Raw genomic sequence first — 15,891 nt, 5'->3', positions numbered from 1 at the left:
GAAACAGACTGAGCGCGCCTCTCCCCGGGCCGCCCTGCCGCCCATGCCCGCACCCCAGCCCGGGCCCTGCCGCCCATCTCCGCCCCTCCAGGCTTGCTCCGGCCACCCGCGCCCCGCACCGGCTAACGCGGACCCCTCTCATTGGCTATCTCCGTGCGCGAGCGCTGGGGCCGCCAATGGGCGGCAGCCACGGCGGGGAGACGCGCGGCGCGTGGGCGGTGTGGACGGGGCGGGCCGGCTGTGGTAGCGGTGGCCTACGGAGCGGGCGGCAGCCATGGGGGCGCGTGCCGCGGGCTGCCTGTGGTGGGGTAGGAGCCGCTGAGGGGACGGGGCGGGGGCCGGCCGGAGGGGAGGTGGGACGCGGCTTCCCTGTCCCGGCTGCTCGGGGCCCGGCGGGGCTGCGGGCCCGTCGCGGCCGGAGGGTGCTGGGGGGCCGCTGGGCACGGGTGCGGAACCGCCGTGAGTCCGTTTGTCGCTCGTGGAGGAGCGGGGGCTCTGGGCCGTGCGGGTCGCTCCTCGCGGTGGCCGGCAGCGGGGCGGGTGACGGCCATTGCTGGTTCCGGCCGCTGCGCCCCCGGGGGTGTGGGTTATGGGTGCCTCGGTGGGCTGCTGAAGCGCGGGTGGATAGTTTAAAGGTCTCGGCAGCAAAAACAAACAAAAGGTGCTCATCTCTCGCCGTAATAGAAACAGGCAAGCTTTAGTTTCTATTGAGCAGTGGTGTTTACTTGCCTGGCTGCCCTGACGTGGGAACTAGTGCTGTAAGAGCAGCAAGAAAGCAACGAGTGAAGACAAAAGGAGGAGGCCATGGGGAATTGTGCTGCTTCTTCCCCTGCTGCTGGGTCTTCTGTACCAAATAAATCGGTAAACCTGTGAAGCAGTCCCACTCGGGCTCCTCTGCTGAGGAAAGAGTGGATATTTTAAGGAGGAAGTTCTCAGAATCATCATCCACGTCCCATAGCAAAAGCTTGTCTCTCTCTCCCCCCCCCCCCCCTCCATCTGCATTTTCTTGGCGTAGATGCTTGTAGGAAAATTATCCTTTTATTTCCTAGATTAATTAAACCTTGAATATTGCACTGTAGAAAGGAAAATTATACCACCAGTTCATGAGTGGCAAAACAAAAGCAGTGATGTGTGACTTGGTGAATTTCACTGTATGCTTTCTTTTGTGAGTTCTTTTCAGCAGGTATTTTTAGGTAAACTAGGACTTTTCTATTTGAAGTGGCAGAAATGGCTGAGGGAGCTCTTCAGCTTCTGAATGGATTTTGGTAGAGGTCTCCTTAGGTGATGCTAAAATATGGTAAATGTAATGGTCTCATTCCACCTAAAGAAGGGTTTCTTGCTTGAGAGTGACTATAACATTCAAGTAGCTTTTTCTGTCCTTTTCTTACTCTACTGCAGTGGCAGCTGCTACTGTAGGTCACCGTAACATGCTGTGACAGCCACAGATTGCCTTGGAAGTCAGTTGATCAGTTCTGATGAAGTGCTGTTTATACATAGGCATGCTGAATGGAGACAGCCAATCTAACGGATAAATCTGGTAATGTAAACCAACTAGGATCACACCAGAAGAAAAAGGTTGGGTCCTAAGGCTAAAAGAGGCATTTAGAAGAAGGAGTAGTGCAATGGATAGGGTGGTGGGCTGCAGCACGGCAATTCAGTCCAGATCTGTGGTTGAGTAACCTGGAAGATGCAGGATAGAAACTGGCTTTTCTTGAGCAGAACTGATAAGGCATAGGTGATGCTGTGCAGTCTGTGTACCATGTGCTGTGAAGTTTCTGCATCACTGAATTGTATCTTCCTCTCATATTCAGTCTTGAGAGACAATGTGCAGCTTCCTATGCAATTTGCTAACCACTCACAGCAAAGCTAACTACTTTATTGTGTAGATCTGATTTAGCTGTCTGAACTCTTACTCCCCCCAGTCTTTGGTGGGTTAAGGAAAGTCTTCTGCTGTGTGGATTTTGTTACAGAGATGGTTGTCATCTTTCAATCTCTCTGACTTGGTAGAAAGGTTTATGAGGTTTTATGTGCCAAGTGTGAAGATACAAGATCCAGAAGTACGAAGTCTTTCTTCAGAGAAAGCAATTTCCTTGTACCTTTCAATTTTTTAGGATTCTAAGAGTTCTTGAGTTGTTAACCAGAGATTTAGCTGTTCTCCAGTCTGTTGCTAGAGAGATAACTTAGTAGTAGACTAAGATCCTGATGAGCAAGAATGAAGGATCTCCTTACACTAGCATCAAGCCAGTCTTAAAATCAGTGTGACTGTACTAAAACTAGTTGGGACAGTCCTGAGTTATGTGGTCCTATGAAAGATGTGTTTGCCTGCTGTGCAAGAGGTGTGGGCGTAAGAGGTTCTGTGAGAAAGAACTGAAAGAAATTGAAGCTAATTGTGGGGATCCCTGTGAAAGCTCTGCTGGTCTGGTAGGGTTAGAGTAGCAGCTTTGACAAACTGTTCTTTGGAGAGCTATAGAGGGAGTGGCATAACCCTAGCTAGCTTTAGGTGCAGTGAATATATTGCATGATCCTGTGGCATCCTGTTTTAAGTGAGGAGGAGAGGCATATATCTTGCCTTAAATTCCTTTTTTTTTTTTAGTGGCCTTTGAATCCATTGAGTCTGTTGTGTCCCCCCATCTTTTTTTTTATATTTTTTAATTTTAACTTCCCTGCTGATTTCAGGGAGTGGGGAGATGATTTAGCTGTGGCAAGAGGAAAATCATAGATGTTCTGCAGGAATGCTGATTTCTTTGCTTTTTGTTCTAGGCACAGTGAGCTGCACATTATTCCTTGTGGTTAACAGTTTATACTCAGCCAGTGATGATGTGATAGAGCTGACACCAACTAACTTCAACAAGGAGGTCATTCAGAGTGAGAACCTGTGGCTCGTGGAGTTCTATGCCCCATGGTAAGAATTACAGCTGCATACTTGCCTGTTCTTATCGTGGAGAAGCAGCATAGGAATCTGCTGCTGATCAGTGCAGGGTTTCAGTCAGTTATTGGCAGTACAGTTATCAGTTTGGTGGCCTCATGCCTAGCAAAATAACTCCAGTTGGAGTTCTTATTTTGAATTCCCTCATGAGGGAAAAAGGCAGGAATTGGTTTCAAGTTGGTAAATAGGGTCTAATAACAAAACCTTATATGCCATTTTACTACTTCAATTTTTACTGAAGTCAGCCTTGAAAATGACTAGTCAAAGTGCAGGAGGTGAGAAGGCCTCTCACTTCTGTCTCACTCATGCTGATATGGAAGCACAGAGCTTGAATTCACACTTAGAATTTCCAGTTTCTTTTGAAAAATACTGGATTTATGCATCTGAATTTAGCACTTCTGTCTTTTGTCCTGTTCATGTCCAAAGCGTGGAGTCTCTTCCATGTAAATTCTGGGGATGTATAGTCCACCTTTGCACAAGTCCTCTGTGCTATTGCCATCCAAAGCTCCACATTCTGGAGAAAGGGGCCTTTCACTGCAACAGCCTGATTGAATCTGGACTGAGAGGCTTGCGGGAAGCTTGTTGTGCCACCTCTAGTGTTGTTGCAGCTTTACAGACAAAAGAAAGCTTTATTGAACAATAGCAATCAAGTGTGGAACTGGTATAAGTAAAATGGGAGCTCCTCTTTCCCTACAGACTTGTGATACTGTGACTGTACTCTACTTGCCAGTCAGCTGTTGCTCTTGTCTGCCAGACACCTCCAGGAAATGTGCCACAAATTCTTGCTAGTGAAGAAGTTACCTCTAGAATATTTTTTTCAGGTCCCATCACATCCATATTAGTTTGTAACAAGCAGACTAGTGTGCAAATCTGGATTTTGATGCTCATGTTTGCCTCTGTGCTAGGAAAGCCAGCTAGCTTTTGAGATGTGTGCACATACGTATGTTTGCATGCCCTTGTATAATACATGTGGAGTACATGTGCTTTCTTCAGAAGTCTGATGATGTGATGTTGTGGCATAGCCTTTTCCCCTCTTCATGAGAAGATCTTAACTCTCCTAAGTTTGCTGTGGGTGATTGTTTAGTAATTGCAAACCCAACAAAACCACTCTGTATTTTGTGAAATAGTTATCAGGTCTGAATGACAATTACTGTGTTTTGTTTCCTAAAAGGTGTGGTCATTGTCAAAGACTAACCCCGGAGTGGAAGAAAGCAGCGACAGCATTAAAAGTAAGTTGTTTAGCCTTTCAAATGTGCTTGTGGCAGTGGATTGAGGAGAGTTTGGCTCTTGGTCATCTGGCTTGGGGCTTGGTCCGCAAAACTGTATCACTTTAGTCAGACTTGTCCAGCCAGGGAAGTGGCCAGTCAGAAGCACTTAGACAGTATTTTTTGTGGGTGTTTTTTTTTTTTTTTTTTTTTTAAAGAAGCCATTGAGTTATAGAGGAAGCAGGTAATTTCTGTCCCTGTGAATTCCCTTCACTGTTTTCCAGGGCTGCTTTTAACAGCACCAGAAGGCATTAGAATCTGGTTATCCGCCCAGATAGCATGTTCCTCATTTCTTCCTCACTGTTCTGTTGCCTGCCTCTAAAGTACAGGAAAAACATGTAAAAACAGTGTTCTAAGCTGTTGGTGATGAATATTTCTTTAATTACAGAAAACTTGGTCAGGTAGTGATTTGCTAAACTTTTGCCTATGTTGAATATATTCCCCTTCTTCAATCACATGCTAAAAAAATGCCAAACAATGTAAAATCTGATTTGTCAGAATGAAGAAAGAATGGACATATGGTATTCTGTAGGTTAGTGCTTCTGGGGGGGGATTGCACCTCTCTTCTGGTGACTGTTTTTGTACCCTCCTAATAACACATTCTCTGCCCCCCACAGCATACACAGAGTATAAAATGTGTTAAATCGTTGTAAAGGTCTTGTCTTACTATTTGTTTTTACTTCCACAGGGTGTAGTGAAAGTAGGTGCAGTAGATGCAGACAAACATCAGTCCTTGGGTGGACAATATGGAGTCAGAGGGTTTCCAACTATCAAGATATTTGGGGCCAACAAAAACAAAGCAGAGGATTATCAGGGTAAATGTGATGCTTATTCATGTGTTGCATGCCTGAAAACTTTCCTGAATATAGTAATTATGGTAGCTGCCAATGCTGTCTTGTGTGGTGTTTCCTTCCCATCTAGTGTTTGTAGCAACTGATACACGGGTGGGTGGGACTAACTTGACCAAATTGTGTATGTCTTAGTGTGGGCTAACAGTCCCACCTGCAGTTGGTGGAGGTTGCTGAGCAGTTCTAAAGAATTATTCCTTTCTTCCTGTTTACTGGGAGCTTGCCACAGTCACCCTACATCAGATAAGGGTGTTAGTTAAAAACTGGAGTGAAGTAATCATATTGTTTGTCCGTGATGTCCCACCACTAGTACCGTATCACTCATAGTCCAGCCCTGCTTTTTGTGAAAAATCCGTAGAGTGAGAGAGTATTAAGTTTGTTAATGAAGTTGGGGGCCTACCTTAACCTAACCTTTGATGCTTCAATCGCTCATTTTGCTGCGTTGCAGGTGGCAGGACAAGTGACGCTATTGTAGATGCTGCTTTAAGCGCTCTTCGGTCCCTGGTGAAAGACCGTCTTAGTGGCAGAAGTGGAGGATATAGTTCTGGGAAACAGGTATTTGAGGGGATGTATGTGTTCAACTGGAGACTGTACAGGAGAGCCTGTGCTCATTTCACAGAATAGTTGAAGTTGGAAGGAACCTCTGGAGGCTGTCTAGTCCTGCCCTCCTGCCCAGTGCAGGGCCGGCTTGAGCAGATTGCTCAGGGCTGTGTCCCACCAAGTTGTTAGTATCTCCAAAGACTGAGACTCCACGTGGATTGCACTTTAGGGGCAGCCTATTCCAGAGTTTGACCACCCTCAGAGTAGAAAAGTTTTCTCTTGTATTTCAACTAAATTCTTGTGTTTCAACTTACGCCCTTATTGTCTTGTTATTGGGTATTGCAGAGAAGAGCCTGCCTTTGTTTCATTTACTCCCTTTCACTCAGGTATTTATATACATGGATAAGGATCCATGTTAAATTTTTTCTCTTTCCAGCTGAGCAATCCCATCTTTCTCAACTTCTCATCATATGTCAGATGCTCAAAGCCCTTAACCAGCTTTGACCCTTGGCTGGACTTGCTCCAGTGTGTGTATACTTCTTATACTGGGTATGCTGGGGAGCCCAGAACTAGACCCAGCACTCCTGGGTGTCTCACACTGTGCTGAGCAGAGGAAAAGATCTCCCCAACTCTGCTGGCAACCCCAAGTGTAGCTTGGGGGGCTGTTGGCTGCCTTTGCCACAGGGGTGCAGTGCTGGCTCGGCTCATCCACCAAGACCCCCAGGTCCCTGTGAAAAGCTACTTTACAGTTAGTCCCAAATATGATGTGATTCTTCCCCAGGTGTGTCTCCCTTTGAACTTTGAGGTCCCTGTTAGCCCTGTTCTTCAGCTGGTTGAGGTATCATTTGCCTAGTTCTAGTCTAAGCTGTGAATGGATGAGGCTTTTCTGAATTTGGTTGTGTTCTGAAGTTGTCTTGCTGGATTTCTCGCTGAAGGCAAATTGAAAAGCTTCTGGCTCCTACTACTGTTTCTAAATCATGGAGCAAATAGACTCCAACATCCTCAGGCTGGGCAAGTAGAAGACTTCGGTGATCTGTGCCCTGTAGTGTGTATTGCTCCTACACGTGTTTGTTTTGCCTGGAAACCAGAAAACAATGCGGGGAGGGGGTTGGAGAGCACTTTGTTCTTGGGCAGCTCAGTGAAGAACTGGGGAAGTGTTCCCTCCTCTTGTTAGTCAGTTTGACCTGATTTTCTTTTTAAGAGAAGGATCGCTTACTGTTTCCTGAAAGTGCTGTGGGAGTAGGCTGTGTGTATTGTCAGTTCTAAAAATGGAGAAGTTGTGTAACCTATACTGCCAGTTTTGTGTCTCATTCAAATAAAGACCATTTGGTATGACATGACGCAGTTATGTGAGGGTCTGTTTGTTTCTTACAGAGCCGAGAGAGCGGAGGTGGTGATAAGAGGGATGTGATTGAGCTGACTGATGACAGCTTCGATAAGAACGTCATAAATAGTGATGATGTGTGGATGGTGGAGTTCTATGCTCCATGGTGTGGGCACTGCAAAAAGTAAATGAGCTTTTTCTTCAACAATTGAGTTCACATTAATGCTTTGTTTTGTGTGATACCCTTAGTCCCCTAAAGGAGAACTTGCATCTCTGGTATGTCAGAAGTGGGTGTTTCTGTAAGGTGTTTTAACAAGCATTTGTGGGCTTTGACTGCTCAGGGCACCTTGATGCTGCTCTGGCTGCATCCCGCCTTAGCAGTAAAATGCCCAGTTACCAGTGGAAATAAGATCCAAAAGTTATGTGGGACTTGAGTCTCATTTGGAATAACCCTCTCAGCTGTCACTGGCTGCAGAGGCTTTATTTTTTTCCTGCGTGGTGTATGCTACATGAAACATGGTGTATTTTTGCTGGCTTTCTTAAAGCTTAGAGAATTTGTACCCTTTGTTTTTCAGCCTGGAGCCAGAATGGGCAGCTGCTGCCACTGAGGTGAAGGAACAAACAAAGGGAAAAGTAAAGCTGGCGGCAGTAGATGCAACTGTTAATCAGATGCTGGCAAGCAGATATGGGGTAAGTGTGCTCTGCAGTGGTTACAATTTCTTTTACGTCTCTAGTAAGTCAGATTTCCCTGTAATGCATACTGAACTGTTCCTTAATCTGGTACCATTTAAATGTTTGTGCTAAAAATAATGTTGTGTCACACACCTTTTTCCCCCAATATTTTTTCCTGAATGTCAGTAACAACATAAATTAATGGGATGAGATAAATGAATAAATCTGGATGTTGCTGATGAAAATGGCTCTTCATGTCCATGAAATCTTGTATAGCTTCATCATCTCAAGTGAAAGGTCTCTCAGACTATATGCTGGCTGGGTATCTCCAGAACTTGCACATCTACCTGTAAATGTTGGAGCCAGATATTGGAGATCACTGACAGTGTTAGCTGCCCCCATCAGCTATGCTATGAGTCCAAAAGGAACTGATACTCTTTAATTTTTAGTACAGGACGTTCACAGTATGCTGCTTAGTTTTACTGTGCACATGACTGGCGGTCAGTGGGAGCACTGAACAAATTTTAGTGGGAGTGTAGCAGGGGGAGCTTAAGGTCTACTTGTTGCCATATAGGCACAGTGCTGTCCCCCCCTACCCAAGAAAAACTGGGGAAACTACTGTCTAATAAAAATTAAGAGTTAAAATAGTCCTCATGGCGCTTAAACCTGCAGTGCTTGGTACATCTGAATTGATATGAAACCATTACTGATTTATCGGACCTAAGACTTGAAACAGTGTATCAGTGTATGTTAACCTTGTTTTGAATTATTGCACAAGTAGGAAACAATTGTTCAAGTTCAGTAGTAACAGGCTGGGAGACTTGATTCACATAGGTGTTGAATCTCTTTCCTTTTTCTTCATAGAATCATAGACTCATAGAATAGTTAGGGTTGTTCATGTAGTTCATCTAAAATGTGTCAGAGTATCACATAATTTCCACCATAAATTTTCAGATTTATGTGATCTGATGGTTTCTACTTTTCTTGCAGATTCGTGGATTTCCTACCATTAAAATTTTCCAGAAAGGAGAAGACCCTGTTGATTATGATGGTGGGAGAACCAGATCTGACATCGTTTCTCGTGCTCTGGATCTATTTTCTGATAATGCACCACCACCTGAGCTCCTGGAGGTACCTCTACATCATTTTCTCAAATTGCTTTTCCATCATATCCTTTGCTGCAGTTTTTACAGGACTATGTTATTGTAAATAGCCTAAACATGTTGCCCTGTGCACTCTTTTGCAGCGGAAAGTCAAGGATGACAAGTCTGATCATTCAGCTGTTATTTATTTTTCACTGAATTTCTGAACTGAAAGATTATCAGAATTGGTACAGTGAAGACACTAATGGGATGGTATCAGAGTGTCTGAATCCTGTTGAGGAATGGGTGAAAAGGTTGGGTTCTGTGCCCCATCTTTTTTCTTATAACAGGAGGGCATGGTTTTGTCATTGGCAAGCCATCCATTAGGAGATGCATAAGAACTGAGCTTGCTTGTTGTCCAAAAATCTCCGCTAGTTTCAGCTTGATGTTGGTGGATTTGAAATGGTGATCAGTTGTCCCCAAAGTGAGGTGTATCCAAGAAAATCTGTTGGGGTGCAGGAACAGAAAGAAAAGATTTGTACTATTAATATCTTTAAAGACAATGCTTGTTTCATCCTTGTTACCCTTTCAAAATGTCAATTTTCTGCATGGCTTATAATGTACATAATGTTAGTACAATAGTACATGCATGTAATTGATAGACATGTATTGGGGCTGTATGCTTAGAGATTTTTTTTTTTACTGGCAAAGGTGCACAAAGTTTGGAGGTGTAGATAAATGGGTTGATTCCTTTTTAAGGTAGGTCACACAAAACTGGTATTGCTGTTAATGTTGATTAAATGTCCTAATCCTCAGCAGATGCTGCACCCTGCTGGCTCTCCTTATACTAGCAGTATTATAGAATCATAGAATAGTTAGGGTTGGAAAGGACCTCAGGATCATCTAATTCCAACCCCCCTTTCATGGGCAGGGACACCTCACACTCAACCATGTCACCCAAGGCTTCATCCAACCCGGCCTTGAACACTGCCAGGGATGGAGCACTCACAACCTCCCTGGGCAACCTATTCCAGTGCCTCACCACCCTAACAGGAAAGAATTTCCTCCTTATATCCAATCTAAACTTCCCCTGTTTAAATTTGAACCCGTTACCCCTTGTCCTGTCACTACAGTCCCTGACAAAGAGTCCCTCCCCAACATCCCTATAGGCCCCCTTCAGATACTGGAAGGCTGCTATGAGGTCTCCACGCAGCCTTCTCTTCTCCAGGCTGAACAGCCCCAACTTCCTCAGCCTGCCTACAGGCATACGTGTAGGTCTGGGTGTGCTGTTTCCAAGGACAGTGATTTTTAGCATCTGTGATCTTGCTATTCTCTCTAGGCCTTATTTGGTACGGCTTATTTTTGTGTTATGAAGTCTTGGCAGAGGACTTTGTGAACTCTTTGTAATTAGTCTTGCACTGGGGGACCAGTGAAGTAGAAGAGTCTTGTAAGCATTTCTGGCAAGTTGTTCCAATGCTTATTATCTTGTAGGATGGAGTTGATAGGCTATTGGCGGGAAGTGCAGTCACAGAGCTGGGTAACCATGTCTTAATCTCATTGACTTTCTGCTGCTTTCTTCTAGATAATCAGTGAAGATGTTCTGAAGAATACCTGTGATGCTCATCAGCTCTGCATCATTTCTGTCCTGCCTCATATTCTTGACACAGGTAGACATACAAGCAAACAGATTTCTGTGTGAATTTGTCACTTAGAGCATGTAGTTGTGTTTAACTTGTTCAATCCTGTCTAACAGGAGCTTCAGGGAGGAATTCTTACCTGGATGTCATGTTAAAAATGGCTGAAAAATACAAAAAGAAAATGTGGGGGTAAGTCTCATTGTAGACAAGTTGTCTTTGAAAAAGATGTGAGCATTTTTTAGAGGTAACAGGATCTAATTTGTATGATAGCAATCTGTCTGCAGATAAGAGTTGTTCCTTGTTCAGGATAGTGTATCTTGGTATTTCACAAACTGTGCTGTGGGTGGGAATGAATAAACTCCTGGTTTATTCATACTCCTTGTTGGTTTTCTTTTCATCCTCTCAAATCTGCAAATGTTATCTAAGCAATAATGAGATCAGATTTTTTTACTTTTGTCCTGAATGCTACAATATTTTAGGACAGCATTTATCCAGTTTCTTTTAGAGTCTTTTACTGGTGGGTGAGTCTGCCAGTATGACTGAATCCTCAAAAAATGAAAGTAAACTGCAGTTTATTAACAAATCTCATGCTGTCAGTGAAGCAGGCCAGCAGGCTTTGCCTTTTCTCCTCCTCTCAAGCAGAGGTTAGGATCTCTGGGGCTTCTCTAGGTGAGAGTTCTGACACAGACTGCTGTGAAAAGAGGGCAAAATGGCTTGAAAGCCTGGTGAAAATGCTGAGACTAGTTGATTTCAGAGGTTCCTCAGGGGACTTGTTCTAAGCTTTAGAGGAACTGAAACCTGACCAGCAAGGAACTGAGTGACATACTGGTCTTGCAGATCTTGGCAAGAAATCTTCTGCAGTGGGATTTGGGCGGTAAATTTGTCGTATTTGGATCTGTGAACCATTTTAAACCTTACTTATTATATACTAAAGTGTAGCAATTTGTTCAGATTGGTAACGTAGTTCTTTCCCTGGACTGTGTTTTGCTGCTGTTCTGGTCCAGTTTCTAGTGGCTGTGAGCATGGGGCTGGCCTAGAAGTGTTGTCAGGGAGGGGCTTTCTTCTGTTACGTGGTTCAAGATTGGGATCCTGCTGACTTCAATAACAGCTGACACTGTCAAGGGCAGTTCAGAGCCCAGCTTGAACTCTACAGGGTTTTGGGATGTGTATGACTTACATGATTGTAGTGCTCATCCTAATTATTACTTTTCTGTTTTATAATTTCCTGAAGGTGGCTGTGGACAGAAGCGGGTGCTCAGTCAGATCTTGAGAGCTCTTTGGGGATTGGAGGCTTTGGGTATCCAGCAATGGCAGCTATTAATGCTCGGAAAATGAAATTTGCCCTTCTGAAAGGATCATTCAGTGAGCAAGGGATTAATGAGTTTCTCAGGTATGACATCTTTAAGTGACTTAAATCTTTCTCTTTCGTGACTCTTTAAAACAAAATCGGGCCCTCCTGGATCAGGTGAGACTTGCACAGTTAAGAGAATTAAGGCAATGCGTATTCACTGGAGTCAGGGAATTATTTCAGTGGGGATTTCAGCTAATAAAGCAGTCACTGTGTTTTTATGGTGGGCAGAATTAAGAAGTTGGCCATTTAGACTTGAATATTTTAGCACAAATATTAAAAACAGTTTGAAAATAGAAATATGCTTTGATCTTGAAAAATTCTGATTCTCTGGTAATCAAAGACATTGGCAGGAATTGGTAATCAATAATGTCTGATTCAAATGGTAGATTATGGTAATCGGGAAGTTCCGAGTTTGGGTATCTAAATAGATGCTGTTGAGGTTCTGTATGTTAGAATCATAGAATAGTTAGGGTTGGAAAGGACCTCAAGATCATCTAATTCCAACCCCCCTTTCATGGGCAGGGATACCTCACACTAAACCATCCCACACAAGGCTTCATCCAACCCGGCCTTGAACACTGTCAGGGATGGAGCACTCACAACCCCCCTGGGCAACCGATTCCAGTGCCTCACCACCCTAACAGGAAAGAATTTCCTCCTTATATCCAATCTAAACTTCCCCTGTTTAAGTTTTAACCCATTACCCCTTGTCCTGTCACTACAGTCCCTAATGAAGAGTCCCTCCCAGCATCCCTATAGCCCCCCTTCAGATACTGGAAGGCTGCTATGAGGTCCCCACGCAGCCTTGTCTACTCCAGGCTGAACAGCCCCAACTTTCTCAGCCTGTCTTCATATGGGAGGTGCTCCAGTCCCCTGATCATCCTCGTGGCCCTCCTCTGGACTTGTTCCAACAGTTCCATGTCCTTTTCATGTTGAGGACACCAGAACTGCACACAGTACTCCAGGTGAGGTCTCACAAGAGCAGCATAGAGGGGCAGGATCACCTCTTTCGACCTGCTGGTCACGCTCCTTTTGATGCAGCCCAGGATACGGTTGGCTTTCTGGGCTGCGAGCGCACACTGAAGCCGGCTCATGTTCATTTTCTCATTGACCAACACCCCCAAGTCCTTCTCCTCAGGGCCGCTCTGAATCTCTTCTTTGCCCAATCTGTAGTTGTGCCTGGGATTGCTCCGACCCAGGTGTAGGACCTTGCACTTGGCTTGGTTGAACTTCAATTTTCGATTTTTTTTTTTTTTTTTTTTTTTTTCAATTTTGAAAAAAAATCATGCTGCTGTTAAGCTTTGTGGTTTGGTCTAGTCCTGTCTTCTGTCTCCCACCTTCCCCATTCCCCTGGCTTCTGGTAAACTAATTGAGGGACCTGAAGCAATCCATCCAAAAAGTCAGCTCAAGTTCAGTGAAACTGCTTCTTGTGTAGCTGGGCAAGAGCCAGTGCTGAAAAGAACTGAATGGGGAGAGAAAATGGAAATGACAGAAGGTGGCAGCAGCAATTAAACAGAGCAGCTAAGCTTAAACCATTACTTACGCATGGTCAAAGTGAAGTGGGAATTCTTCTGGGTAAAACACCAGCTGCCATAAGTTATGTATGTACATATATAATGTAAGCCTTTGAGAGCTTACATTAGCAGTATCTTTGCTCAAAGAATGGCAGAGGACAGTCAGAATTACAAAAGCAAATACAACAGTCTCTCCTCACCTTGCCATAAGAAGCACATTAATTGAACCCTTTTCATGCTGGTTTAATAGATACATTGCTATATTCTCTTACCTGTGTAAGTGATCAGACTGTCTTCTTAATGCCAAAAAGGGACCATTCTTGGAACATCAAGTAAAAATTAGGATTCAGGTGCAAGGAAAGTAATACCAATCACTTTGTACTAATGCATGCGAGAAACATCTGCCTGTCTCAGACATGGGGAAATGTCTCTTAGTGTGTAAAATCCATCTTAGTGAAGCCTCTCCTGGTGAGGGTGGACGGTGCTTTCAGGACACTGCAGCCAACTTAACAGCTTGTATTGCATTAGGTAATTGGTTTGGTATTGTCTTACTGCAGAGCAGTTCCTGCTAGAATAATCTCTCACTTGACACTTCAGATCAGCTGTGCTGCCTAGAGAATGTACAATCACATTGGGGGTTAGCTGGCTGTTAACTCAGCTTCCTGTGTGCAGCTTTTGTAATCTAATAGGCATTCTCAGCAGTGTTGACCAAAAGTGAAGAAGTTGGCACTAAGAAGTGCATAAAAATTTAGGTCCCACCTAGGGAGGAATGCTTGTTCAGTTTTACTTGCCTCTGAAAGAGTGCAAAGGGATTAGCTGTTTGGGATTTTAACATTAAGGCTTTTTGAGGAAGTCTAATTAGCAAGTGCAAGATGGAGTATCTCGAAGCTGGTTACCTCCTCCCCACTATAACCTGTGGATGCTTAGTCTCTGCTTAAAAACATCACTAAAAAGATGATTATAAAAGATTTCAAGTAGCAGTTGCAGGTGAATTCCAACACTAGAAGGCTCTTGGAGTTGCCTTAAGTGATAACACACTGTTAAAGGGGCTGTGTGTGTCCACGGTTGTTAGACTGCTGAAATGTGAAATAATGTAATTCACATTGTTTGTCTCTTTGAATCCAATTGCAAATTTGCAATGCTCCTTTAAAGGCTCTATAATTTTCTGCTTCTCAGATGGAAAAGTTTTTGCTTCCAGACAGTTTAGATTTGTTTCCAGAGATCATATCTTGAAGCTGACTTCCTTTTATCTGAAGCAGGCACTGTTCCAGGTGGATGGAACTGAAGAAACTTCTTTAACTTGCTTGTTTTGGGTTTTTTTTTCTCAGGGAACTATCTGTTGGTCGTGGCTCTACAGCACCAGTGGCTGGTGGAGCTTTCCCTAAAATTCATTCAGTTGAACCTTGGGATGGCAAAGATGGCGAGGTAAGGGGCGTTCTTTTCTAAAAGTGATGATGATTTGCTAGGCTCAGAAGTGATTAGGTAAAATAACTAAGAACTGGCAATGTGAAAGTTCTTGTTCTTCAAAGATTGTGGTAAGCTGTATTGATGGTTTCCCATTATCTAAATCCTGCCACGAGACCAAACACCACATTCATCACCTGACACTGTGGACAGATACTCCTGCCTAGCTGTTGGGATGTGGTCTGAAAGTTGAATCCCTTGAGCCTGAAATGTGTTACTACTTGTGCTGAATAAGGGAGGTGGTAGTGTATGCAATCAAGGTAATGAGTGTTTCAGAGCCTTTCATTCTGCAATATGCTGACCTTATTATCAGTTGTCTTAATGTCGGACAGTTTGTAAGGGAAAGCCCATGTAATAAATAGAATAGGGATTAAGTAGGTTCTTAAGGTTCAACATTGCTGTAAAAACTTAAGTTACTGCAATTCTTTGATCTACTTCAGATGGAATTAAAGTGCAGAATACAGTAGTATCAGCACATCTGTATTTGCCTTTATCTGGAGTATTTTTATTAGTAGAAAACAACCTCCTAGTCTAAACCCTTGGATCACTTGTCCTGTGCTTAATACACTGAGTTTTTATGAATGACAGAGATGACAGGAGGGAGCTTTACTCTCGGTACGAAGTAAGCATCTTTCAGAATCAGTGATGTCCTGTGTTAAGTGCTTCTAAACCCATGCTCAAAACCTTCCCTTTTCCACAGCTTCCAGTTGAAGATGATATTGATCTCAGTGATGTGGATCTGGATGACTGGGATAAAGATGAGCTGTGAGATCTTCAGGAAACTTCTTTTCTTGGGTGAGCTTGTGCAGCAGTTTGCAACCTGGTTCACAATCAGATGGATATTCCAGTGGCCTTTTTATGGAGAACTAGCACATGCCACACTGTGCTATGTGATGCACTGCAGCAGTGAACTGTACGCATCTCAAGAAAACATTGCAGAAATTCTATGAATTGTCATAACCAGTAAACTTGATTGTATTCTGTGTAACAAATATTTTGAGGACAACATGGATATTTCTTTGGAACATCTTGGGGCTTGTTTTGTTGATAGTGTGCTGTTTGAGTGTTGCTGGAGGCTGTTAGTGTAACCAATTTTAAACGTGATGTTTTTTTTCATGGAGGTGGAACCTGGTCAGCTTCTGTTTCAATTAAAGAATAAAACAAAATATTTTTGACACACAGTGTTAGTCTTGTATAGCGTAACAGAGGTGCACATGATAAAAGCTATCCTATTTTGGATGACTCTTGAAAAATGAGCTGTAGACTAT

The 15,891-nt window shown here is 43.7% G+C and overlaps 1 protein-coding gene across 1 annotated transcript; it reads left to right on the top strand.

Annotated features, from left to right (window-relative positions):
- Positions 1 to 202: 202 nt before the first annotated feature.
- On the top strand, positions 203 to 15,798 carry PDIA6 (protein disulfide isomerase family A member 6). The gene is made up of 13 exons (XM_065681622.1): positions 203 to 308; positions 2,761 to 2,902; positions 4,098 to 4,155; positions 4,880 to 5,006; positions 5,488 to 5,594; positions 6,954 to 7,087; positions 7,479 to 7,593; positions 8,566 to 8,706; positions 10,240 to 10,324; positions 10,411 to 10,483; positions 11,526 to 11,684; positions 14,488 to 14,584; positions 15,324 to 15,798. Exons 1-13 carry the CDS (start codon positions 275 to 277, stop codon positions 15,390 to 15,392), a joined length of 1,341 nt encoding a protein of 446 aa, XP_065537694.1. The 5' UTR covers positions 203 to 274; the 3' UTR covers positions 15,393 to 15,798.
- Positions 15,799 to 15,891: the final 93 nt, after the last annotated feature.

Source organism: Lathamus discolor, chromosome 5, assembly GCF_037157495.1.
Source record: "Lathamus discolor isolate bLatDis1 chromosome 5, bLatDis1.hap1, whole genome shotgun sequence".
NCBI lineage: Eukaryota > Metazoa > Chordata > Aves > Psittaciformes > Psittacidae > Lathamus > Lathamus discolor.
The sequence above is the reverse complement of the archived record's forward strand: the minus strand, read 5'-3'. Positions and strand labels throughout refer to the sequence as shown.